At 47.3% G+C, this 26,703-nt stretch overlaps 1 protein-coding gene across 3 annotated transcripts in view; it reads left to right on the plus strand.

Annotated features, from left to right (window-relative positions):
- LOC116988810 (aldehyde dehydrogenase family 3 member A2-like) overlaps window positions 1-23,054 on the plus strand; it is a 40,587-nt gene extending 17,533 nt beyond the window's left edge. The window contains exons 4-11 of one of the 3 annotated variants that reach the window (XM_033045739.1): window positions 20-105; window positions 702-910; window positions 1,478-1,595; window positions 2,642-2,783; window positions 6,910-7,076; window positions 8,233-8,332; window positions 12,587-12,801; window positions 14,000-16,170. In XM_033045739.1, coding sequence (XP_032901630.1) covers window positions 20-105; window positions 702-910; window positions 1,478-1,595; window positions 2,642-2,783; window positions 6,910-7,076; window positions 8,233-8,332; window positions 12,587-12,756 — 992 coding nt within the window. In that variant the 3' untranslated portion in view covers window positions 12,757-12,801; window positions 14,000-16,170. Of the gene's footprint in view, window positions 1-19; window positions 106-701; window positions 911-1,477; window positions 1,596-2,641; window positions 2,784-6,909; window positions 7,077-8,232; window positions 8,333-12,586; window positions 12,802-13,999; window positions 16,171-23,036 lie in introns of those variants that run through there. The other 2 variants (XM_033045740.1, XM_033045741.1) reach the window with 2 other exon arrangements.
- Window positions 23,055-26,703: the final 3,649 nt, after the last annotated feature.

Below are 26,703 nucleotides of genomic sequence, written 5' to 3' on the forward strand. Positions count from 1 at the left end.
GTTCCATTCCCGCTCCCAGGAAATGCGGCGGTGGTGAAGCCGTCGGAAGTGAGTGGGAACACGGCAGAGCTCCTGGCCCAGCTCCTCCCTCAGTACCTGGACAAGGTGAGTGTAGCCAGGCTGGGGCCACTGCACTGACGATGGCACGGTGGCACAGTTGCTGCCTTACAACACCAGAGACCCCAGTTCGATCCTGTCTGTACGGGATTTGTACGCCTTCCCTGGGACCTGCGTGGGTTTTCTCTGACATCTTCGGTTTCCTCCCACACTCCAAAGACGTGCAGGTTTGTAGGTTAATTGACTTGGTATAAGTGTAAATTGTCCCTAGTGTGTGTAGCATGTTGTTACTGTGTGGGGATCGTAGATCGGCGCGGACTCGGTGGGCCAAAGGGCCTGTTTCCGCACTGTATCTCTAAACTAAACTAAGAATATGGGTTGGACCATTTAGAACTGAGACGAGGAAACATTTCTACACCCAGAGAGTTGTGAATCTGTGCAATTCTCTGCCACCGAAGGCAGTGGAGGCCAAATCACTGAATGTTGTCAAGAGTGAGTTAGATTTAGCTCTTAAGGCTAAAGGAATATAGGGAAGAAGCAGGAACGGGATACTGATTTTGGATGATCAGCTGGCTCAAAGGGCCGAATGGCCTGCTCCTGCACCTATTGTCTGTGTTTCTAACTGAGTGTCCTCTTTCTTCAAGGAGCTCTACCCTGTCATCAATGGAGGAGTGAAGGAGGCCACGGAGCTACTGAGCATTCGGTTTGACCACATCCTGTACACGGGCAGCGCTGCTGTCGGCAGGATCGTCATGGAGGCTGCCGCCAAGCACCTGACGCCCGTCACCCTGGAGCTCGGCGGCAAGAGTCCCTGCTACGTGGACACTGACTGCGATCTGGACGTTGCCTGCAGGTTGGCCTCTGGTCACGGGGGGGGAGGGGGAGGGGGAGGGGGAGGGAGGTGGAAGATGTCACACTTGTGTTACCGTAGAGACAGCTCTGCATAGATAAAATGCAGCAGCTGGGAGGAGACAGCAGAGAAGGCCTTATAAATTCCCATGAAGGTTCCATAGCTGGGCATGGGTACAGCATGGGAACGAAGGAAACGGAGCCATCCGTGTTAACTTTCACGCATGTGTGCCGGCATCTTACTCGCATGTGTGCTGGCAGGGAGCGTCATGGGTGCACACATGTGCGCGGTATGTTAGGAACACCAGATGGCGGTGACACAGGACCTGTGCGGGACACAGCCTGAAAGGCTGCTGCCATTTTATACATGTCACGTTGATGTACCAAGTTTTGAAGTTAATTAGTAAATTACTGTTAAATCACTTATTCTGTTGTTGTTCTTGTTCCGGGTAATACATAACAGATACGTTATGGAGGGGTGAACAGTCTCAGTTAAACATTTCAGAGCAGAGGGTGAATTTTGTGGCATCATGTTTTGGCGGCCTGTGAACCACTGGTCTGTCCTTTCCAGACGTATAGCATGGGGCCGATATGCTAACTGTGGCCAAACCTGCATCGCCCCCGACTACATCCTGTGCAGTGAAGACATCCAAGACCAAGTAGTGAAGAAGATCGTCACCGCCATTACAGTGAGTGCAAAGAGAAAAGTCAGTCGGCATCTGAAAGAGGAAAGTGCCACCAGGGGCATTGCGTGTCTGACAAGACAAGTGAGATTGTTGATGGGACGTGAATGGGTTCTAGTGGCTCCATCCCCAGTTTCCCCATCCACATTTTCATTCTGTTAATTCTCGGTGGGTGGGAGTTGCTGGTAAGGTCAGCCCTCTTGCACGAACACTCACTTTGTGGTGACGGGATGTTGGGCTTTACTCCCTCTCCCCTGACTCAGTCTGAGGAAGGGTCTCGACCTGAAACGTCTCCCATTCATTCTCTCCAGAGACAGTGTCTGTCCCGCTGAGTTACTCCAACAATTTGTGACTGTCTTACTCCTGAGCCAGTGGCTGCCCATTGATATGGGAGTGCTGATGTCCATTACTGTTAAAACACAAAGTACGTGCTAGAACACCAGGATAAGCACTCAACCAAGAAAACCAAACACAATGCCAAAGTAGTATCTAAACTACCGATACACACTTATGCTATAGGACAATAACTAACTTCATGTTCAGTAATAAGCTATCTACATTTTAACAAACACTCAAGCTAATAATTAATCAAGAAACCCAATGCCAATGCCATGTGAGAATCTAAAATGCCTTCACATAATGGCACTGGAGTTGCATATAATGTAAGGCCATAATGATGGTAGGTTTTAAAATGGACCTCAGATTCAAGAACCACTGAGAGCCATTTCTATGCCTGATAACCCCAACAACCTTCCTGATCAAAATATTTTCCTCAGTCATTTTGGCCCTCGTGGAGCCTTGGGCTTTTATCCTCGTTCCATCTGCACATTTCATCTGGGGATGTATCGGTGGACGGTAAGTTCCATGAAAAGGTCAAGGTGTGCAACGCTCATTTTATCTCCCATCTAACATACCAAGCAGTTATGGTGATGGGGGTATGGTTTGTCGTTACCCTGCCCTGACCTCCTGTGGACAGCTCCCTTTGCATTAGACACTGGCATGGGATGCCCATTGAAGAGTCGTCTTCATCTGCCTGTTTTGTTCTGTTCCAGGAATTCTACGGAAACGATCCCCAGAAATCCCCGGACTACGGGCGAATTGTCAATCAGCACCATTTTCAGAGAATTATGTCTTTGCTGGAGGGAGTGAATGTGGTGTATGGCGGTAAAAACGACGAAGAGGATCTCTACATAGGTACGTGCAGCATCTGTGGGAGGTGATACAACCATTGTCATAGTCATGCAGCACATAAACAGGCCCTTCAGCCTGACTTGTCCATGGCATCCAACATGGCCGTTCTACACTAGTCCTACCTGCCCACGTTTGCCCATACCCTTCTAAACCTTTCCGAGCCATGTACAGTGCCCTCCATAATGTTTGGGACAAAGACCCATCGTTTATTTATTTGCCTCTGTACTCCACAATTTGAGATTTGTAATAGAAAAAAATCAAATGTGGTTAAAGTGCAATCATTAACAGCAAATAGGGTGGACACAATGCCAGTGCCCTATTTGAATGATTAAATGAATAAGTTTATTGGCCGAGAATTCACATACAAGGAATTTGCCTTGGTGCTCTGCCCACAAGTGACAACATGAAATACAGTGACAGGTATGAATGATACATAAAACATTAAACATTAATAGTAAAACATTATTGATTAAACATGTGAATTAAATAAAATACCAGAGCAAAAGGAGGCTACAGATTTTTGGTTATTGAGTAGAGCTACTACTCGTGGGAAAAAAAGCAGTTTTTATGTCTGGCTGTGGCAGCTTTGACAGTCCGGAGTAGACTTCCAGAGGGAAGTGATTCAAAGAGTTTGTGGCCAGGGTGAGAGGGGCAGAGATGATCTTACCTGCTCGCTTCCGGGCTGCACAGACCTTCAATGGTTACAAGTGCTGCGGTTGAAAGGCACGGAGAATTATGCCTACCTAAGAGATCGATCTCTTAGATAGGCATAATTCTCCTATGCCTTTACTATTTATATTTAGTAATTACCATTTTATAATTTTAGTCAGGGTAGGCAGTGCCTACCTTGCCCACCCTGACGGCACGTGCCTGATTCCACCGTCTTAAGAGCATTGAGCTCCAGGTTGTTGCGATGACACCAGGACGCCAGCTGTGACACTTCCTGTCTGTAGGCAGATTCCTCCCCATCCTAGATCAGTCCAATCAGGGTTGTGTCGTCCGCAAACTTGAGAAGCTTGACAGAGGAGTCAGTGGAGGTGTGGGTCCTAGTTGGAATGCAACTGCCCTCACTAAAGCTGGCATATGATGATACAGAGTCTGTATATTCATCGAGGCTTGTGGTTGCTGGAGTTAAACTTCTGAGCATATATTTTCTCACTGACTCAGACTACCTGTTTCCACACCTGTAAAATCACCAGCCGTGCCCGTTTCAGCACAGCCAGTGCAAATAACTCTTCCCCCTGCTAGTTCTTACCAGACCTGTCCAACCTCTCTCTGCATTCATCCCAATTCTGTGGTTGTGCTGAAGGCTCTCAGACCAGAAATATTAACTCTGCAAATCTTTCAACGGATGCTGCCTGTCCTAATGAGTGTTTCTAGCATTTGCTGATATTATTTCCTATTTCTAATACCTGCAGTTTTATTTTCCAATCCTCCCCCCTCCTCGCCAAATTGGTGTCCCAGCATTCCCAATGTTATTAGTACCATCACATGACCAACTACTTTGACCCCATAAAGAGGCCGAAAGTGCTGGAGTAACTCAGCGGGTCCGGCAGCATCGCTGGAAAACATGGATAGGTGACGTTTCGGGTCGGGACCCATCTTTATTCTCTTATTTGAGAGCAGGGTGAAAATGAAGATTAAAGTTAATGAAATCAACAAGTTCTGCACGATGCAGTTGTAGATGTAACGGAGATAGAGTTGGCGGATGGAGCCAGTATACGTTTGGAACAAGTGTCGTTTGACGTAACCAACAAAAAGGGACCCATCTGTAACTCCAAGCTCTTCCATTCCATTCCGAACCTCTCTGCCTTTCCAAACTCTTTAAAACCCACTATGGTCACCATGGAACCATCACCTGGGATGTGTCTCTATTTTGTTAACAGTCATCTGTGAAATGCCTTTGAACTGTATAAGTACCAGTTGATATTGTGAAGTTGGAATGAATAGCAAACCAAGGGGCCCCCAACCAGCAATGAAATAAGTGATTTGACAACTTATTCCTTTCAGTTGATTGGGGAACAATAACCACAAACTCCTCAGCCTTTTAACTGGTGCCACTGGATCTGTTAGACAACAGCAGTCTCCTTCAAATTCTAAATGATGGACTGAGCTATCAGGAGGCTCTTAGATTTCTCATTGCCTCCTTCCTGTGAAAGGGCAAGGTCCTGCAGAGAACACAAAGTGCTGGAGTAGCGGGTCAGACAACGCCACTGGAAGACATGGATAGACAACATTAAGTTCATGAGCCTTCTTTACTCAGTTTAGACACTAGAGATACAGTACCTGTCCAAGTGTCCTTTAAATATTGTTGTAGTACCTGCCTCAACTACCTCCTCCGGCAGCTCGTTCTATAAACCCCAAACCCTCTGTGTGGAAAATGTTGCCTCTCCAGGTTCCAATTGAAATGTTCCCATCTCACCTTAAACCTAAATCTATTGGTTCTTGATTCCCCTGCTCTGGGTAAAAGTCTCTGTGTATTCACCTTATTTATTCCACATGATCTTGTTTGCCTCTATAAGATCACCCCTCATCCTCCAAGGAACAAGCTCCTAGCTTGCCCAACCTTTTCCTATAGCTCAGGCTCATGAGTCCTAGCAATATTCTCTGCACTCTTTCCAACTTAAGAACATCCTTCCCAGAGCAGGGTGGCCATAACTGAACACAATACTCCAAATGCGGCCTCACCAACACCTTGACAGTACTACACTCCACCCTGTCACAGACAGACAGTGTACCACAAGGGCCAATGTACCAGTGGGATGATGTATGATATCTGTTCAAGTAGATCTCAGTTTAGTTCACACTTTGACCAGCGAGGTCACTGTCCTGTCATGGAACGGAACCATAAATAATTCCTGCTGTTTTACTTGTTTCATTACGTTCTCAGCCCCTCGCGTGAGAGGTAGTTTCTCGTTCCGGCTTTCCCTGCTCATAGAAGGCCCAGCCCCTTCCCCTCTCTGGAGAGAGTCTCGCTGAGAGTCTTTCACTGTCCTCTAACCCCCTGAACTGCAGCACCAGATGGACTGGGAGAGGGGAAGGAGGGAGAGAAGGGGATACAGAGAAATGGAGCGATGGTGAGAGAGGGGGCAGGGCGGGAGAGAAAAGGAGAGAGAGGAGAGGAGGGGAGGAGGAAAGGGGGAGAGGGCAATCATGATGAAAGGGAGGGGGAGAGAGAAAGATTGTGGGAGAGAGATGAGATGGTAGGGGATGGAGAGGGGGGAAAGGAGGAGAAGGAGGTTGTCAGAGGTTATCGGGAGAAAGGAGAATGGGGTCAGGAGGGGGGGAGATAGATCAGCCATGATTGAATGACGGAGTAGACTTGATGGGCCGAACGGCCGATTCTTCTCCCATCACTTATGATCGTATGACATGATCTAGAACAGGAGAGAGGGAAGAGAGGAATGATGGTGTAGATGCACAGAGCCGTCTACAAAGAGTAGAGGAATCAAGGACCAGATCTCCTGCCCTTATTTCATCGGCAGGAGTTTAGAAATGGCCGTAGGGTCTTTCTCCTGGCTGTGGGTGTGACTGGGACGGGCTCAGGCCCAGGTTTGGGCTGGCTGGGTGGGTGCTGGGAAAGGGTGGTCTGGGCCGTGGACCAGGTACGGGGAGGGGCACGGAGTTAGAGGCAGCGGGAGGAAGCGATGAGGTGGGACACGGCAACGGTACCTCATCCCTCCCTCAGCCCATGGGCCGGGGCAGCCCTTGCCCTGGTGACTGTGGTCAGAGGTTTGAGGGAGGGAGGGAGGGGTGGTCCTGGTTGTCCCCACGCCCGACCCTGACCCATTCCAGTCGCCTGCTTGCCTGCTGGTCGTACAACTCGTTCTTCATTTGTACGGCTGTCAGGGGTTATGGGGAGAAGGCAGGAGAATGGGGTTAGGAGGGAGAGATAGATCAGCCATGAATGAATAAACCTGATGGGCCGAATGGATTAATTCCGCTCCTGTAACTAATGAACTTATGAACTGACACGAGCTGCACGGGGAGGTGCTGAGTGGAGAAGTGCAGGGACTGAGCCCACAGCCGATGGGCAGAGAGCAGGGACACAAAGCCGGCAGGCCTGTGACTAACTGGCCAACGCCTCACTCTGTTGATGATCCTTCCCGTCTCTCCTTCCCTCGCTCAGCTCCCACCATTGTGACGGACGTGGATCCCGACTCCAGGATCATGCAGGAGGAGATCTTTGGGCCGGTGCTGCCCATCGTCACGGTCAATGGTGTGGACGAGGCCATCGCCTTCATCAGCCGGCGCGACAAGCCTCTGGCTCTGTACGTCTTCTCCCACAACAAGAAGGTGAGGCTCGCTGTTTCCACCCACGCCTGTGCTTGGACTCGCTCTGCCCAGAGATAATCAATGCTCGCAACTCTTCCACGTTTTCCCGGTTAAAACATCCTCCAAGCCCACAACCCTCCGAGATCTCTGGTCTCTCGTGTATCCCTGAATGTCATCGCTCCACCATTCGCAGCCTCCAGCTCCCAACTTCTGGAATTTACCCTCTAAACATCTCCATCTCTCCCATCTTTCCAGATGCTCCGATCTCTGAGCAAACTTTCTCTCTCCGCCCCAACACCTCGGTATGTGTCTCGGAATCAAATATTGCTTAGCAAGGTTTAGATATATGACACAGAATGCACAGGAAAGGCCCTATGCTTTCTATTTATCTTTCAAAAATAGGCCACCAGGATCAAATAATAATAATAATAATAATAATATCTTTTATTGTCATTGCACATAGGTGCAACGAGATTTGATATGCAGCTTCCATCCGATAGTTATAACTTAAACAACTAATAAAATTTAGATACCCCGAGAAATATGATTTATTAAAAAAAAGAACAGTAAAACAGTCTAAAGTGCAAATATGTCTGTGCCGGGTCGATGTGCGACGTGACCATCTGAGGGAGACAGTTCATGGGGGTGGGGGGGCACTCAGCAGGGCCGGTTCAGAGCAGCGATAGCTCTGGGGATGAAGCTTTCTCCATCTCTCTCTATGAACCTCTATGGCAGTGTTGTGTGTTGGTCTGAGGGACTGGACATGTGCTTCCAGTTCCTTATCTCAGCATTGCCACTGCAGGGAGGCAACCAGCTCCAGGTCAGGTTCTTTCTCACCGAATGGAAGGACATAACTTTAGAGAGATACAGCGCAGAAACAGGCCCTTCCGCCCATCGGGTCCGTGCCGACCGTCTGTCACTAGCACCATCCTACAAACTAGGGACAATTTACAATTTATAGAAAGCAATTAACCTACAAACCTGTAAGTCTGTGGAGTGTGCGGGGAAACCGGAGCACCCGGAGAAAACCCACACGATCACAGGGAAAACGTACAAACTCTGTCCAGACAGCACCCGTAGTCAGGATCGAACCAGGGTCTCTGGCGCTGTGAGGCAGGAACTCTACCATTGTGCCATTGTTGTCATTGTGTTTTTCTCTCTCTCCCTCTCTGTGCAGTTGATCAAAAGGATGATTGCAGAGACATCCAGCGGTGGTGTAACAGCCAATGACTGCCTCATCCACTACACCGTACACACGCTCCCATTCGGGGGTGTTGGTGAGTTCACTTTGTACATTTTGCCTCCTGCCCGCACTGCACAGTAGGTCGAACATAACATGCCACAGACGGAAGGAAAGCAAACTGGTTTCTCTGCGGTGGGATCAGGAAGTGTAAGGAAGTAGCGGACTCATAGAGGTGTATCACACAGAAACAGACTCACCTCATTCTTTGGGCAGCATGGTGGCACAGCAGTAGAGTTTTTGCCTGACTGCATCAGAGACCCGGGTTAAATCCTCACTGTTCTGTGCTGTACGGTGTTTGTACATTCTCCCCGTGACCATGTGGGTTTTCTCTGGGTGCTCCAGGTTTCCTCCCAAACTCTAAAGACGTACAGGTTTATTGGTTAATTGCCTTCGGTAAAAATTGTAAATTGTCCTCGGCGTGTAGGATAGCGTTAGTGTATGGGGTGATAACTGGTCAGCGCGGACTCGGTGGGCCAAAGGGTCTGTTTCCGCACTGTATCTCTGAACATTCATGCTGAATTTTTCCACTTCTGCACTAACCTTAGTGCCTCAGCGGTTTCAGATGAGGATGTAGGCTTGGTCTTTGATTTTCATCAATGATGTGATGCAATAAGTTAGAGATACAGCGTTCTTCTCACCTTTGTTCATGGAACCTTGCCATGGGTAACGTGGCTGTCTTTCCCTCTACATTGTAAAACTGCTCATTACATTTCCCTCTCACAATCTTGCTTTTCAAAGATTTCCTTCTCTGGAATACCTCGAGCAGCAACAGTGATGGATGAATTGGAAAGGGAAGGTGACTTTTTTCACATGGAAAAGTGCTACAATTTATTATTTAACAGAAGATAATCTTTGCACTTGTACCCTGCCTCTCTCTGTTTAAAGGATGCAACATAACTGACCTATATTGGGATACTGCTTATTTTTGAACCCTTTTACATGTCTGAAAGTAAACATGCAGGTACAGCAGGCCGTGAAGAAAGCCAATGGCATTTTGGTCTTCAGAACAAGAGGATTTGAGTATAGGAGTAAAGATGTCCTTCTGCAGTTGTACAGGGCCCTGGTGAGACCACATCTGGAGTATTGTGTGCAGTTTTGGTCTCCTAATTTGAGGAAGGACATCCTTGCTATTGAGGGAGTGCAGCGTAGGTTCACGAGGTTAATTCCCGGGATGGCAGGACTGTCATATGAGGAAAGATTGGAAAGAATGGGCTTGTATTCACTGGAATTTAGAAGGATGAGAGGTATCTTATAGAAACATATAAAATTATAAAAGGACTGGACAAGCTAGATGCAGGAAAAATGTTCCCAATGTTGGGGGAATTCAGAACCAGGGGCCACAGTCCAAGAATAAAGGGGAGGCCATTTAAAACTGAGAAAAAAAAACTTTTTCACCCAGACAGTTGTGAATTTGCGGAATTCTCTGCCACAGAAGGCAGTGGAGGCCAATTCACTGGATGAATTTAAAAGCGACTTAGATAGAGTTCTAGGGGGTAGTGGAATCAAAGGGTATGGGGAGAAGGCAGGCATGGGTTACTGATTGTGGATGATCAGCCATGATCACAATGAATGGTGGTGCTGCCTCGAAGGGCAGAATGGCTTCCTCTTGCACCTATTTTCTATGTTTCCATGTTTCCGCAATAACAGGTCCTTCAGTCAATTTTGTCCTTGCTACCCAATATGTCTGTCTACAATAATTCCATTTGCTTGTGTTTGATCCATTTTCCTCTAAACCTTTCCTGTCCATATGTCTGTAAACATTGCAATTGTATCTGCCTCCACCACCTCCTATGGCAGTTTGTTCCATGCATCCACCGGTGTCTGTGTGGAAAACGCTCCTCAGATCCCTTTTAAATCACTCCCAATCATACCAGTTTATTCCAGTTTTGCTGTGGCCTTTGCCCTTATCTGCATTCCTCACAAAATAAATATGGATGAAGTAGGCTGCACAATCCATCAATAAAACAGTTTGGTTGTCATCCAAGCTCGCACCACAATGCTCCAGTTGTATTACAAACACAGGGCACTTGTCAATTACAAGCCAAACTCAGAGGCATGTTTTTAATCTACCTACCATATATTAAATACAATGACCAATTTCCCTCCTGGGATAAATAAAGTTCATTCATATATCATATTGCACAAAACCTCTTGCTCAAATCAGTGACATTTGATTTAATAAGTTATAGTCTGATCTTGAAGGGACAAATTTCATTGTAGCAGCATTATAATACAAGCCTCCAGTGATCATAATGAGTGATGCCTCAGAAGATATGCTGGCTGGAACTGTTTATAGTTATGTGTAGTTGCATCCGCGGTGCCCAACCCATTAAGTATAGAAATAAGTGCAAGTATGTACTGGAAGTGGATCTGAAATGGTATTGTAGACGATGGGTCTAACCACAGATCATTTGGCCTGCGCCATAGTACCCCTCCCCCGTAGAATAGTCTGTGCGTAAGAACATGCCATTTGGGCAGTGGGCAGCATGGAATATCCCCAGGACACATAAAAGAGAACAATGGTCCCTGGTGAATGGTGTCCCAAGTAGTTGTACAGCGGCATGCCTCATCACCAGTACTTTCAAACAAGCACCAAGACCTGTTTGACTGGCAGTGAGAGGGATTATTCTGCAGATCCTTCTGAGACGGTGTAACTCCAAGCGCATTTCCTTCGAGGTGGCTGTACTGGAGTGAGACTGGCACCAATCCATCCACGTAAGTACGTATGTGCTGTCCGAGAAGCTCCAGAAAGGGATTTAGTGGTTTTGGTTGAGGTTCATCTGAGGATGTTTTCACACGTGGGTGAGTTTAGGAGCACAGGGCACAGCCTCAGAATAAAAGGACACACATTAAGAAAGGAGATGAGGAATGTCCTTCTTAAGAGGGTGGTGAATCTGTGGAATTCATTGCCACAAATGGCTGAGGAGGCCTTGTCATTGGGTATTTCTGACGCAAGTTTGACAGATTCTTGATTACTAAGCGTGTCAGAGGCTGTGGGAAGAAGGCAGGAGAATGGGATTGAGAGGAAAAGATAGATCGACCATGATCTGGCAGAGTAGACATTTTGGGCCGAATGGCCTAATTCTGCACCAAGAACTTGTGAACTTATGAAGCAGCAGTGTGACGCTATGTACTCTACGATCGGTTCCTGGGGATGTGTAAAGGGTCTTTAGACTTTAGAGATACAACAGAGACACTTGCCTTCGGCTCACCGAGTCCACGTCGATCAGCGATCACCCTCTACACTAATACTACCCTACACACTAGGGACGATTTATAATTTTACCAAAACCAATTAACCTACAATTACAGGTCCTTCAGTCCATTTTGTCCGTGCTACCCAAGATGTCTATTTACACCTTTGGAGTGTGGGAGGAAACCAAAGTACCCGGGGAAAACCCACGCGGTCAAGATGAGAGTGTTTTATTGTCAGATTTGGGCATCTGGGGATGGGACAATGAAATTCTTAATTGCTGCAGCACAACAGAATGTGTGAATATGTAAACACAGTACATAACGGGGGAAGAGAAAAAAAAAAAGAAAAAGTTTAATAAATAACAATTTATTTATTCAAGGGGAGAACCTACAAACTCCGTACAGACAGCACCCATAGTCGGGATCAAACCTGGATCTCTGGCGCTGTAAGGCAGCAACTCTACCCTGCGTCATATGTCAGCTGTTGCTGGGTGAATGAACTTGTTGGAATGGTCACCTTGGCCTGCCCAGAGCCTGTTAGTCTTGTCTGGTGGGTATATGGCGGAAACTGCCAGAGGAAACCGCCCACAGGTGTGTGTCGTAGATGGGCACATTCCAAAGTCCAGTACTGTACTGAAGAATGCACTGAAGCTTGCTGCAGCTGGAATAAGAGCCCTGTGGGAAACTCATATTTTAAGGGTGGAATATACTGTATCTAAATACCTCACAAATATATCACTGATAGTTTGCTTCTGAAAGTAAAATTGATGTTTTGCTGATACGATGTAACCCTTGAAACATGATTTCTCATGTCGTGGATTATGATGTGGAATGTCCTACAGAGGGCGATGGAGGCCAATTCACAGGATGTTTTAACTCTTCGATTTAACTCTTAGGGCTAACGGAATCAAGGGATATGGGGAGAAAGCAGGAACGGGGTACGGATTTTGGATGATCAGCCATGATCATATTGAATGGCGGTGCTGACTCGAAGGGCGGAATGGCCTACTCCTGCACCTATTTTCTATGTTTCAATATTGTATTTTCCCAATTTTTATTTTTGCAAAACTAATGATGTTCTGCCTTTTCACAGGTGAGAGTGGCTTTGGGGCGTACCACGGCAAACACAGCTTTGATACATTCAGTCATCGCCGAGCTTGTGTGTTGAAGTCGCTGGGCATGGAAAAGTTTAACAGTATCCGGTATGCGCCCGCCACTGACTCCAAGCTCAAGTGGACCAACTGGCTGCTGAAGAAGAATTGAGGAATGTGGCAGATTGTGAGCGCGAGTTCTCATTGCGATCTGAAGGTAGTTTGATTTGTTCCATGGACGTAGGCAGCTGTGGGGATTTTTGTCCAAAGAGAAGAGTTTGGCTCTGGAAGGCTGCCAGCTTTTCCAATTAAGCTGCTCCCATGGTGTTGAATAGGAAATGTTAGTATTCTGACCCATAATAGCGAAGGAGAGGCAAAATATATTCAATAAAATATAAAAGTGCTTGAGTAACTCAGCAGGTCAGGCAGCATCTGTAGAGGGAATGAATACGTAAGTGACGTTTTGGGTCAGGATCCTTCTTCAGAATAAAATATGTCTTAAAACTGGTAGATGAAGGGAACCTGGCATTCCAATATACCCAATGTCTTTTGACCTCTGCTTTGGTGACTAATACCATTGTTTCTTCTATGGATGGACTGATCACTGTGTCCCCAATGAAATGATCATCTTTGTTAAATGGTTGCTCTCCGAGGTGTATCAGTGCTGAGAGAACATGAGATTATTTTGATTTATTTGATCCAAATGTTTTGAAGTTTACACATGGGAGGGAGGGTGAGGAGGCTGAGGACAACAAGCATATATTTACACATGGCAGACGTGTTGAACCTTTTATGTTTCCATCTGACTAATAGAAAATGGTGCAGGAAGGAACTGCAGATGCTGGTTTAAACCGAAGATAGACACAAAATGCTGGAGTAACAGCAGGACAGGCAGCATCTCTGGAGAGAAGGGTAGAATGGGTGACCTTTTGGGTGAGGCCCAATGCAAATTGGAGGAACAACACCTCATATTTCACTTGGGCAGCTTACACCCCTGCGGTATCAATATTGACCTCTCTAACTTCAAGTAATCTTTCCCTTCCCTCTCTCTCCATCTCACCCCCTTCCCAGTTCTCCGACTAGTCTGACTGTGTCGTTTACATTTTATCTCTGTTGGCTTTGTTGTTACCATCACCTAGCTAACAATGATCTATTCTACATGTTCCTCAATCACCATTCCCGTTGTCCCATTTTCACACCTTACACTTCCTTATCTCTGTATCTCCCTCTTCCCTGATTCAGTCTGATGAAGGGTCTCGACCCGAAACGTCACCCATTCCTTCTCTCCGGAGATGTGGCTTGTCCCACTGAGTAGACTTTGTGTCTATCTTAGGATGTATTTGATGATCACATGTTAGATCCTCCAGGTAGTCAAGGTATACTAATTCTGCATGTTTCTTCCTGCTTTATTACAGATGGTAAACAGCCCCACTTCATTTACACTGACCTTCTGACGACCTCGGGATTGAGGTCCTGTGCAAGACCCCTACTTTATGGGAAGAACCAGCTGAACGAACCACACGCAAATCAGACTAAATCACCGTTGCTCTCATAATCTAACTCTTCTATTGGAACATCCCATTAAATCATAACAAACTTTATCATTTTCGCACAACTGTGATACATTGCTGAGGGTCTGATGCCTCACTGGCAAAGTGAGCCGAGCGGAGTTCCATACAGTGATGTCTGAGTGTCTGCTAAACACTTAACCCTTCCTCGCTAGAAGCAGAGTCTATTTTATAATCTTGCTAAGGATAGAAACATAGAAAATAGGTGCAGGAGTATGCCATTCTGCCCTTCGAGCCATTCAATATGATCATGGCTGATCATCTAAAATCAGTATCCGTTTCCTGCTTTTTCCCCATATACCATATCCCTTGAATCCATTAGCCCCAAGAGCTAAATCTATCTCTCTCTTGAAAACATCCAGTGAATTGGCCTCCACTGTGGCAGAGAATTCCATTGGTATGTTATTACTAAGGTACACACACACAGATAAACTTCCTCTCTCTAAACATCCCAGACAGCTGTTTCACTGGTATTGTGCCACATAGACTTTATCCCCTTGTTAACGAGGTGAATAAATGTTCATAAGTTCAAGGAGCAGAATTAGGCCATTCAGCCCATCCAGTCTACTCTACTATTCAATCGTGGTTGATCTATCTTTCCCTCTCAACCCCATTCTCCTGCCTTCTCCCCATAACCCCTGACACCCGTACTAATCAAGAATCTGTCAATCTCCACCTTAAAAATATCCATTGATTTGGCTTCCACAGCCCTCTGTGGCGATGAATTCCACAGATTCACCACAATCTGACCAAATAAAATCATCCTCATCTCCTTTCTAAAGGTACGTCCTTTTATTCTGAGGCTATGACCTCTGGTCCTAGACTCTCCCACTAGTGGAAACACCCTCTCCACATCCACTCTATCCAGGTCTTTCACTATTCAGTAAGTTTCAATGAGGTACCCCCTCATCCTTCTAAACTCCAGCGAGTAGAGGCCCAGTGCCGTCAAACGCTCCTCATATGTTAATCCAATCATCCCAGGGATCATTCTCGTAAACCTCCTCTGGACCTAAATGTTTTAATCATTGTGGAGCAGGGTCTGCCAGATGTGGCGAAGTACTGAATCAAGATAAGTTGTGCATGAGTTCAGCTCTGCACGCACACTTTCCCCTCCATGGTCCTCCTGCACCTTATATTTTCTTCCTCTCCTTCATACGCACCAACAGTGATTGTACTTCATCACTTTCTGCTGCCCCAGTGAACCAGTTGGGACTTGCTGAGGTTATGGAAGGAGAAGTTCTAGTTGCCAGCTTTGTTACTCCAGTCTGCTGACACCAGTCTCCCAAAACATATGCTATTCCGAGTTCTGTCAGGGGAAGAGATCATCAGGAGGAGAAAGGAAATGATTCAAGGAGATGTGCTCAAAGCCTCCTTACGGAAATGCAAGATCCCTGCTGACCACTGGGAATCTCCATCCCACAACTGCTCACAGTGGAGCAGGAGCATTTGGGATGGGACAGAGAACCCGGAGATCGAGTGTGCGGAACGGCAGCATAATTGGTTTAAGCCGGGCTTCACCTCACGGCCTATCCATCCCGTCAGTCATCTCCTGCTCCGTCTGAGGAAGAGCCTGTAGTTCCCAACTTTGGCCAAAAAAAACTGGATGGAAGCAAATTAAGCTTGATCCCGAGGGTTTGCCCAAGAAGGAACATTTCTCCCGATTAAAAAACAAAACAAACCGGGATGAAGTGTGAGGAAGTCGGCACAAAACATCTCGGGGGAAAAAGGATGTATTTCAAGCGATGTCGGGGGTGAGAAATGTTCCTGGATTTTCATCTCTCCGGTTTTCATATCCAATCTCGTCTAAATGGAAAACTGCAGGCAGCTGGAAAGGAGCAGAAACATTCAACCTGTATCTCTTGGACTGATGGACTATTCATCTTTGCTGGGGAGAAAAGAAAACATTCCCCATAATCACATGTAAATTGGTTAGGGAGTTCCATTTTATTTTTCTGCTTTATTTACTTATCATCTTAGGACAGTTTTTCTATTAAATTGCCTTTAAATTTCATGACCTCTAGTAGATCTTGGTGTTCTGATTTATTCTATATCTGAAAACAGCTTCCAGTCTCTTAAAAAATCCAAAGAATTGCAGAGTTGATTAGACTGTGGGGCTGGATCCTCTTTTCACCACCTGTCCAGCACTGAGCTTTACCACAAATCAAAGTGACGTTTTTAAAGAGTTATTAATGGCAGTAATATTTCAGACAGCTGTGACTAGTAATGAGTTTATGAAATTAGAAATGTTATTTCTAGTCTGTGCTGTGGTTTAAACTCCAAGGGGCGCTCGATGGTAGAGTTGCTGCCTCACAGCATCAGAGATCCGGGTTCGATCCTGACCACGGGTGCTGTCTGTACAGAGTCTGTATGTTCTCGTGACCACATGGGTTTTCTCCAGGTGCTCAGGTTTCCTCCCACATCCCAAAGACATGCAGGTTTGTACATTCATTTGCTTCAGTAAAATTGTAAATTGTCCCTAGTGTGTAGGGTAGTGTTAGTGTACGGGGGGATCGCTGGTCGGTGCGGACTCAGTAGGCCAAAGGGTCTGTTTACGCGCTTCATCTGGCCTACCTCTGGCCTTCTGATGGAAGGAGGGCCCTTTATGAAGCAGCTGAAGATGGTTGGGCCAAAATCACTGCCTGAGAAACTGCTGCAATGATGTCCTGTGCTGGGTTAACCAGCTCCCACAGCCCATTGATTAGTTATCCCGGGCTCCCTGATGCCACAGTTACACTCACTTCAACCCGAGGATAGAGGTCCATGATGAAACCAAGGCTTTGATCTGAGCAAAGGCTGTGGCATTAACCAAACTCGGCACGGGTGAGCAGATTATTGGTGAGTAATTACTGTTGGTGACACCTTCCATCACTGTTGATAATTGAGTGAAGACTGATTGACTTTATCCTGTGTCTTGTTGTTGTGATATATCTGGGAAAGTTTCCACATTGTTAGGTAGAATCCAGGGTTATACGTTCCACTGGTACAGGCTGGCCAGACAGCTAGTTCTGGAGCACCAATCTTCATGGGACATGGTGGTGTTGTCATCTTTGCTGTGTCCAATGTTTAGAGACACCGTGCAGAACCGAGCCCTTCGGTCTACTGAGTCCACGCCGACCAGCGGTCCCTGTACAATAGAGAGAACCTACACACTAGAGACAATTTACAATTTTACTGAAGCCAATTAACCTACAAACCTGTCCATCTTTGGAGTGTGGAAGGAAACCGGAGCACCCTGGGGGAAAACCCAAGCAGGCCACGGGGAGAACGTGAAAACTGTACAGACAGCACCCGTAGTCGGGATCGAACCCGGGTCTCTGGCGCTGTAAGGCAGCAACTCTACCGCTGCACCACCATGCTGCCCAGTGCTCACAAACCATTCCTTGACATGCAGACCAATGTTAAGGAATGGGCGGGGACCTCGGGCAGAGGCCAGAGTGGATTAACCACTCAGCTGAACATAACGGTGACTGCTTCAGTCTCGTCTCTTGCACTTGTCCGCTGATCCTGCCACTGTTGAGGATAGAGATGTTCTTGCAACATCTTCCTGTTATCTGTATAACTGTCGACCAACATTCTAGACTTGATGTGACAGCACTGCAAAGCTCCACTCTGTTTCATGGACCGTACAGTGCATTGAAATGTTCTGAGTGTGGTTTGAATGCAAGTTCTTTTAATCTACTGCTCTAAGTTGACCTGGCAGCTGCTGATTCCTCGATCTGAAGTGCACAGAGTGTAATGGTTATTCCAATGGAATGCTGAGCAGGGGTGGGAACACACAATCTCTGAAGGCAGGTGGTTCTGGTAGTTAAAGAAGATACACACTAAAAGCTGGAGTAACTCAGCGGGACAGGCAGCATGTCTGGAGAGATGGAATGGGTGACGTTTCGGGCCGAGACCCTTCATCACACTGGTTAGGGATAAGGGAAACGAGAGATATAGACAGTGATGTAGAGAGATGGACAATGAATGAAAGATATGCAAAAATGTAATGATGATAAAGGGAACAGGCCATTTTTAGCTGTTTACTAGACCAAGTGCAGACCCGTTGGGTCTGTTCCCCCAACGTGCGGTTGTGGGGGGGGGAGGCGGCATGAAGCGTCACACACACTAACTATCTCCCCCCCCCCCCGCACTCACGCTAATTACCCCCCTTGATATATTAATATTATTAATTTGCTCCTTTTACCCTATCCACTGACGCATAGCCCCCAACTTGCAGTCACATCTAGAGGGGGGGGGGGGGGGGGGGGGGGCGAGATTAGAGAGAGAAGGGGCAGAGACAGAGAGAGAGACAGAGACACACAGAGAGGCAATAGGGATGGAGGGTGGAGAGGAGGAGAAGAGGGAGGGTGGGTGAGGGGGGAAAGATGGGGAGGAGAGAGAGAGGGTGAGAATGAGGGGGAGAGAGGGGGGTGAGGTGGGGAGCAGGGAGGGAGTGGGGAGGGTGGAGGGAAGAGGGTGGGGGTGTGGAGGGGAGGGGGTTTAGGGGAGGGGGAGGAGAGAGGGGGGAGGAGAGAGGGGGGAGAGAGGAGGGGGGGAGAGGGGAGTGAGGTGAGGGGAGGGGGAGAGGTGGGGAGCAGGGGAGGGAGGGTGGAGGGAAGGGGGTAGGGGTGTGTGGAGGGGAGGGGGGGGTTTAGGGGAGGGACGGTGGGGGAGGGGATGTAGGGGAGGAGAGGGAGAAAGGGGAGAGAGAGAGAGAGGGGGGAAAGGAGAGGAGAGGGGGGAGAGGGGGGGAGAGGAGAGGGGGGAGAGGAGAGGGGGGAAAGGGGGGGAGTGGAGAGGGGGGGGAGGGGGGGGGGGGGAAGAGGAGAGGGGGGGAGGGGAGAGGGGGGGGAGGGAGAGGGGGGGGAGGAGGGGGGGGAGGAGAGGAGGAGGGGGGGGTGTGATGGGGAGAGGGGGGAGGAGAGGAGGGGTGATGGGGAGGGGGGGGATGGGGAGAGAGAGCAGGGGGGGAGAGAGAGGGAGAGAGACAGGGGAGGGGGGAAGAGAGAGAGAAAGAGAGAGGGATAGGGAGAGAGAGAGGTGGGGAGACAGAGGAGCGGAGAGAGAGAGAGAGGGTGCCTTCTTACTCAACCCAAACACCCCAAACAACCATTTGCAGGCAGTGCTTTTTTCCCTCAAACTAACCATATTTTCATTTTCAAACCACATTATGGGTACTCACAGCTGTGGAGACATTTGTTCAGTATCATTCAGAGCTCTGATTGAGGCACACCACTTGCAGAGACTGATTGAGGCACACCACTTGCAGAGACTGATTGAGGCACACCACTTCCTGGTTTTATAGTCCCTCCCCCTCCCTCCAGCAGGGGCAGCAGAGAGAATGGGGAATTTTGTAAAAACATTAATATCTCTGTCAAATTTCATCGACGGGAAAAATCCTCGGCACACATGTGGCGGAGGGGGGCTCTGAGCGAGGTGGCCAAAAATGACGGCCGTAGGTGGCGGCGTTCTCTCGGAAATCGCAGCACAGAAGGCCAAAAGCGGTCAAGAACAGAGATTTAGTAATATAGATATGGTGAAAATGCGAAGTTGGTGCGACTTGGGTGGGGGAGGGATAGAGAGAGAAAAGGAATGCCGGGGCTACCTGAAGTGAGAGAAATCAAAATTCATACCAAATCTTACCACTGGGCTGTCCCCCATGCCGCCCCCCCCCTCCCACTGCCTGCTGACCCACTCCGCGAAACAGTGGGGGGTGGGACTGATCGAGGGCGCCGATTGGACGAAAGAGACGTTCGTCAGCAGGCAGTGGGGGGGGGGGACATGATGATTCAGCGCGATGATTGGAGGGAAGTGTCGGTCAGAGGCGGAAGTAGGGGGGTGGGACTGAGGATAGGGTGCGGTGATTGGAGGGGGGAGATGTCCTGGTGGAGCAAGGATCATAGAGCGGAGCTTGAATCGGCCCGTTCGTGGGGCCTTTCATCGCCCAGCGCGGCTTAAAATCGGTCGTGGGATCTTCCATCGCCCTGCAGTCAAATTGCTGCGTCGAGGTGATCGAAGCTCCAGATGTTGAAGCCCCTGCCGGGCGATGAAAGATCCCGCGGCCGGTTTTAAGCCACGCCGGGCGATGAAAGGCCCCGCGAACGGGCCGATCGAAGCCCCACGATTCGGGGCGGACTAAGCTGCTGTTGCTGGAGTTCGGAGTTGGTTATCAACCAGGTCAGTTCCCGATGTTACCATCCACAGGGCCCACAGCTGAAGCCTTGCATCTGTGTGTGTGTGTGTGTGGGCGTGCGGCCACCAATAAACTGTGTCCCCCTCCCCATGTTTTGATAGCGATTTCCGCCCCTGATCTGCCCAAGCGAAATATAAGATGCTGTTCCTTCAATTTGTGTTTAGCCTCACTCTGACAATGGAGGAAACTGAAAACTGTTATTATTAGTGGTGACTATGAAACCAAACTGTTGCAACACCATACAATGGACAAGTGTTGTCCTTGCCCAGGCTGGCCTCGTCACTCCATTGCGATTGGCCCTACTTGCCACTCACATTTAAACCACCTCATTTTATATGTTACCAATGCTGACCCTGGCACTGAATGCAACATCTCTTCATAAGCAGGAATTAAATATCTCAGAAAAGGAAATTGTTCCTATTCTGCCACTACTTTTATTGCCTCGGTTCAGATTACCTCACAAATCTAGAATGGGTACAAGACAATTTTATTTCTGCAAACGACAGTACATTGGTTCCTTGTCCAACCTCTCTTTGAGGTTTGAGATGAGTTTGGTGTGGAAGACAGCAGGTCTCACCTAACATGGTGGCATTTGGCTGCAGGATCCATGAACTAATCCATGATTTGGGTGGCACGGTGGCGCAGCGGTAGAATTGCTGCCTTACAGCGCCAGAAACCCAGGTTTGATCCTGACTACGGGTGCTGTCTGTACAGAGTTTGTACGTTCACCCTGTGGCCACATGGGTTTTCTCCCGGTTTCTCCCACATTCCAAAGACGTACAGGTTTGTAGGTTAATTGGCTTTGGTACAATTGGAAATTGTCCCTAGTGTGTAGGATAGTATTAGGGGCGTGGACTCGGTGGGCCAAAGGGCCTGTTTCCATGATGTACCTCTAAAGTCTAAACTGAGTGAAGAAGGCTCATGAACTTAAATGTTGTCTATCCATGTCTTCCAGTGGTGTTGCCTGACCCGTTGAGTTACTCCAGCACTTTGTGTTCTCTGCAGGACCCTGCCCTTTCATCGGAAGGAGGCAATGAGAAATCTAAGAGCCTCCTGATAGCTCAGTCCATCATTTAGAATTTGAAGGAGGCTGCCGTTGTCTAACAGATCCAGTGGCACCAGTTAAAAGGCTGAGGAGTTTGTGGTTATTGTTCCTCAATCAACTGAAAGTAATAAGTTGTCAAATCACTTATTTCTTTGCTGGTTGGGGGCCTCTTGGTTTGCTATTCATTCCAACTTCACAATATCAACTGGTACTTATACAGTTCAAAGGCATTTCACAGATGACTGTTAACAAAATGGAGACACATCCCAGGTGATGGTTCCATGGTGACCATAGTGGGTTTTAAAGAGTTTGGAAAGGCAGAGAGGTTCGGAATGGAATGGAAGAGCTTGGAGTTACAGATGGGTCCCTTTTTGTTGGTTACGTCAAACACTTGTTCCAAACGTACACTGGCTCCATCCGTCAACTCTATCTCTGTTACATCTACAACTGCATCGTGCAGAACTTGTTGATTTCATTAACTTTATTGTTCATTTTCACCCTGCTCTCAAATAAGAGAATAAAGATGGGTCCCGACCCGAAACGTCACCTATCCATGTTTTCCAGCGATGCTGCCGGACCTGCTGAGTTACTCCAGCACTTTCGGCCTCTTTATGGGGTCAAAGTAGTTGGTCATGTGATGGTACTAATAACATTGGGAATGCTGGGACACCAATTTGGCGAGGAGGGGGGAGGATTGGAAAATAAAACTGCAGGTATTAGAAATAGGAAATAATATCAGCAAATGCTAGAAACACTCATTAGGACAGGCAACGTCCGTTGAAAGATTTGCAGAATTAATATTTCTGGTCTGAGAGCCTTCAGCACAACCACAGAATTGGGATGAATGCAGAGAGAGGTTGGATAGGGCTGGTAAGAGCTAGCAGGGGGAAGAGTTATTTGCACTGGCTGTGCTGAAACGGGCAGGACTGGTGATTTTACAGGTGTGGAAACAGGTAATCTGAGTCAGTGAGCAAATATATGCTCAGAAGTTTAACTCCAGGCTAAATGGGGCACTGGCACTGTGTCCACCTTATTTTCTGTTAATTATTGCACAAGGCATTATTAATACCGGTAGAAACAAGGAACTGCAGATTCTAGTTTACAAAAAGTGGCCTAGAGTGCTAGGATAACTCAACGGGTCAGGCAGAGCAGTCCTGAACTACTATCTATGAGCACCTCTGGAGAACATGGATAGGGAGTCTGAAGAAGGATCCCAACATGAAATGGCATCTGAAGAAGGGTCCCGACCCGAATCGTCACCCATCCATGTTCTCCACAGATGCAGCCAGACCTGCTGAGTTACTCCAGCACTTTGTGTCAATATCTATCCAAGTTCTTGCCATTTTCATGAGCAGTCACTCGGGATCGAGGAGACTTGCGTCCACTCCATGTGTTGTGGGCTCCGAGATTACCACTGAGATTAATATTGGAACTGCCGACCCTTCCACAAATGGGGTGGATGGATGATTTGTAAGCAACCAACATCATTGGAATAGCTCAGCGGGTCAGGCAGCATCTCTGGAGAAAAGGAAGAGGTGACGTTTCGGGTCGAGACCCTTCTTCAGACTGAGAGCCAGGGGAAAGGGAAATGAGAGATATAGACGGCACAAATGAATGAAAAATATGCAAAAAACAATGACGATCAAGGAATGATGGAGCTCACAATGGTCAATTGTTGGCTGTGGGGTAGGTGGTAACGTGTTATAGACAGTGAAACTCAACAGGACAACTGTGAAACTAGTACGACGACTAGGGTGGGGGGGGGGAGGGGGACGGAGAGAGAGGGGATGCAAGGGTTACTTGAAGTTGGAGAAATCAATATTCAACCCGCTGGGCTGTAAGCTGCCATTTGTTCACTTCCGTGAGCTGCCCATGCCTGGCCTTGTATGTGGTGCTCAACACTTTGAGTGGTCACACACAAGGGATTCCCAGGAGTCAGCAGTGAGCTCATAAGGTCATAAGTGATGTGAATAGAATTAGGCCATTCGGCCCATCAAGTCTACTCTGCCATTCAATCATGGCTGATCTATCTCTCCCTCCTAACCCCATTCCCCTGCCTTCTCCCCGCAACCTCTGACACCTGTGCTAATCAAGAATCTATCTATCTCTGCCTTAAAAATATCAACTGAGTCCTTTATCAAATCCAGGCCAAAGAAGCACATGGGAGGACAGGGATCTTGCATTTGTTTGTTAAAAGTATGTGTATTATTCTATTCCACATGGTGGCAGTGTCCACTAAGTATTGTCTGTTGGGCTGGAAAGAAGGTGATGTTCGGAGCCCAGTTGTGGATATACACCTGTTGCAGAGGCGGCTTCCATCTTCATTGCGTGGGACAGGGTGGGACTCTCTTATGGGCCAGTCCCACTTAGTTGATTTTTTAGGCGAATACAGGCGACTAGGCTGTTGCCACATGGTCGCCGGGGTGTCGCCTGTATGGGTGTGAGTCGTCTCCTCAGTCGTCCAAAGAGTCGTAGCGTCTTTCTGGTCGCCGCTGGATTTTCAACATGTTGAAAATTTTCGCTGACAGTCGGCAACAGTGGGTTTGACGCCAATGAGCGTAGCTTGACTTCTGTAGATGCTGACGTAGGTTGTCGCTAGGCTGACGTAGGTTGTCGCTAGGTTGACGTAGGTTGTCGCTAGGTTGACGTAGGTTTTCGCTAGGTTGACGTAGGTTGTCGCTAGGTTGTCGCTAGGTTGACGTAGGTTGTAGCTAGGTTGTAGCTAGGTTGACGTAGGTTGTAGCTAGGTTGTAGCTAGGTTGACGTAGGTTGTCGCTAGGTTGACGTAGGTTGTCGCTAGGTTGTAGCTAGGTTGACATAGGTTGTCGCTAGGTTGACGTAGGTTGTCGCTAGGTTGTAGCTAGGTTGACGTAGGTTGTCGCTAGGTTGTCACTAGGTTGACGTAGGTTGTCGCTAGGTTGACGTAGGTTGTCGCTAGGTTGACGTAGGTTGTCGCTAGGTTGACGTAGGTTGTCGCTAGGTTGACGTAGGTTGTCGCCGGTGCTGACTTCAGTTTTTTTTTTCTTGTTAAAGTGATGATTCTTTTATAGACAATTTCAAATTTTATGTCTTAGGGTGGGTCCCCTTAGTGTCACACTAACGCTATCCTACACTCTAGGGACAATTTACAATCTTTACTGAAGCCAATTAACCTACAAACCTGTACGTCTGGAGCGTGGGAGGAAACCCACGCAGGTCACGGGGAGAACGTGCAAACTCCGTACAGACAGCACCCGTAGTCAGGATCAAACCCAGGTCCCTGGCGCTGGAGGGCAGCAACTTGCCCGCCGTTAGTCCATCACTTTGTGTTTTGTTTTCAGTTTAATTTCTATTTTATATTAGGATCTGATCCATCTGCTTCAAAGGATTACAATAAATTAAATAAACTTGAGCTTCTATGCACCTTTCATGGGAGATCCTGAAGCTTCTTCCAGCTCCTCAAGGTTTCGAAATAAACTTAGTGATAACAGCAGGCTTCTGCAGACAGGATTACAGAAATGACCACATAAAATACTTTTGGTATTGTTGCTTCTGGGGATTTATATTAGTCACAACGTTTAACCCGCACCCTCCATCTTCTCAATGTGTCTTGAACTAAATGGTTATTATACAAGATATATTTTGGGCAGTGACACCAATGACAACATAACGAAGTGACAATACTGAGTGCTCCTGAGTTTGAATAAAATGGAGCCCTTAATATGGCCAACTTCCTTCTGAACATATTACTTGTATTTAAAGAAAACAACACACACTGACATTCAGTGTGAAGAAGGGTCCCGACCTGAAGTCACCTGTCCATTCCCTCCCTTTTTGCTGCCTAACCAACTGAGTTCAACACGCACACCAAGCTACGATGATGGAACTGAAAGTGAGTGATTTGTCTCTCCTTTAATAATTTATCTTTGATAATTAAATCTCCTTTAATTTAGTTTAGTTCTATCGCACAACTCGCCAACTAATATTGATTCAGCTATTCCCTGAGCCTATCCCCTCAGCTCCAGATAAACACTCAGCAGGTACATGGATAGGTCAGGTTTAGAGGGGTGTGGGCGAAATACAGGCAGATAGGACTGGTGTAGATGTTGGCCAGTGTGTGCAAGTTGGGCCGAAGGTCCTGTTTCCACGCTGCAGGACTCTATGATTCTAGGTCAGGCAGCAACAGAGAAAAGGGAGACAGTATTAATATTTCAGATCAAAGACCCTTCTCAAAGTTCATTTATTGGGTGCAATTATTGGACTCATTTCTTCTAGTCTAGGTTTTATAACACTCTTTCGCCTATAATTAATCCTCTTTGTCATCAACATTTCCTGGTCTGTCTGCTATGCCACCTATCATGGTGTTAATTGCAGGTTTAGGCCATAGGGGGCTCTGAATATCAAGTTATAGTCATGAACAGTTTGTGAAGCTCTATTCATGAACAGACTGTATGCATTCCAGTGGGCCACATAAAGGAGTGGCTTTGTACAGACATCTATACATAGCTGAACCAAACCCATACAATATAAATAAAGACAAATTTACGGAGTTCTTTTCACAATCTCAGGCCTGCCGTTGAATACATTTTTAGATACAATTATTGCCGTCAAGCAGGACATGCACCAGCTTTACACCCAACCACATCTCACAAAAAAGCAATGTGATCACCATCAGTGAATGTAGTAGAGTTTGTTGTGATGTTGAGTTGAGTTTATTGTCACAGTGAAAAGCTTTTGTTGCATGCTATCCGGTCAGCGGAAAGACAATACATGGATACAATCGAGCCACACACACGGTACATGTACATGATAAAGGGAATTACGCAAATTAGTGAGGGTCCAGAGGAGGATTACAAGAATGATCCCAGGAATGAAGAAGGGTCTTGACCTAAAACGTCGCCTATTCCTTCTCTCCATAGATGCTGCCTCACCCGCTGAGTTGCTCCAGCACTTTTTGTCTAGCAGGAATGAGTAGGTTAACCTATGATGAGTGTTTGTCAGCACTGGGCCTGTACTTGCTGGAGTTTAGAAGAATGAGGGGGGGACCTCATTGAAACATACAGAACAGTGAAAGGCTTGGATAGAGTGGATGTTTCCACCAGTGGGGGAGTCTAGGACTAGTCAAGGCCTCAGAATTAAAGAACCTTCTTTTAGGAAGAAGAAGAGGTGACATTTTATCAGTCAGAGGGTGGTGAATCTGTGGAATTCTTTGCCACAGAAGGCTGTGGAGGCCATGTCAATGGATATGTTTAAGGCAGAGATAGATAGATAGATTATTGATTAGTACAGGTGTCAGAGGTTATGGAGAGAATGCAGGAGAATGGAGTTAGGAGGGAGAGATAGATCAGCCAT

This window comes from Amblyraja radiata, chromosome 28, assembly GCF_010909765.2.
Source record: "Amblyraja radiata isolate CabotCenter1 chromosome 28, sAmbRad1.1.pri, whole genome shotgun sequence".
Lineage (NCBI taxonomy): Eukaryota > Metazoa > Chordata > Chondrichthyes > Rajiformes > Rajidae > Amblyraja > Amblyraja radiata.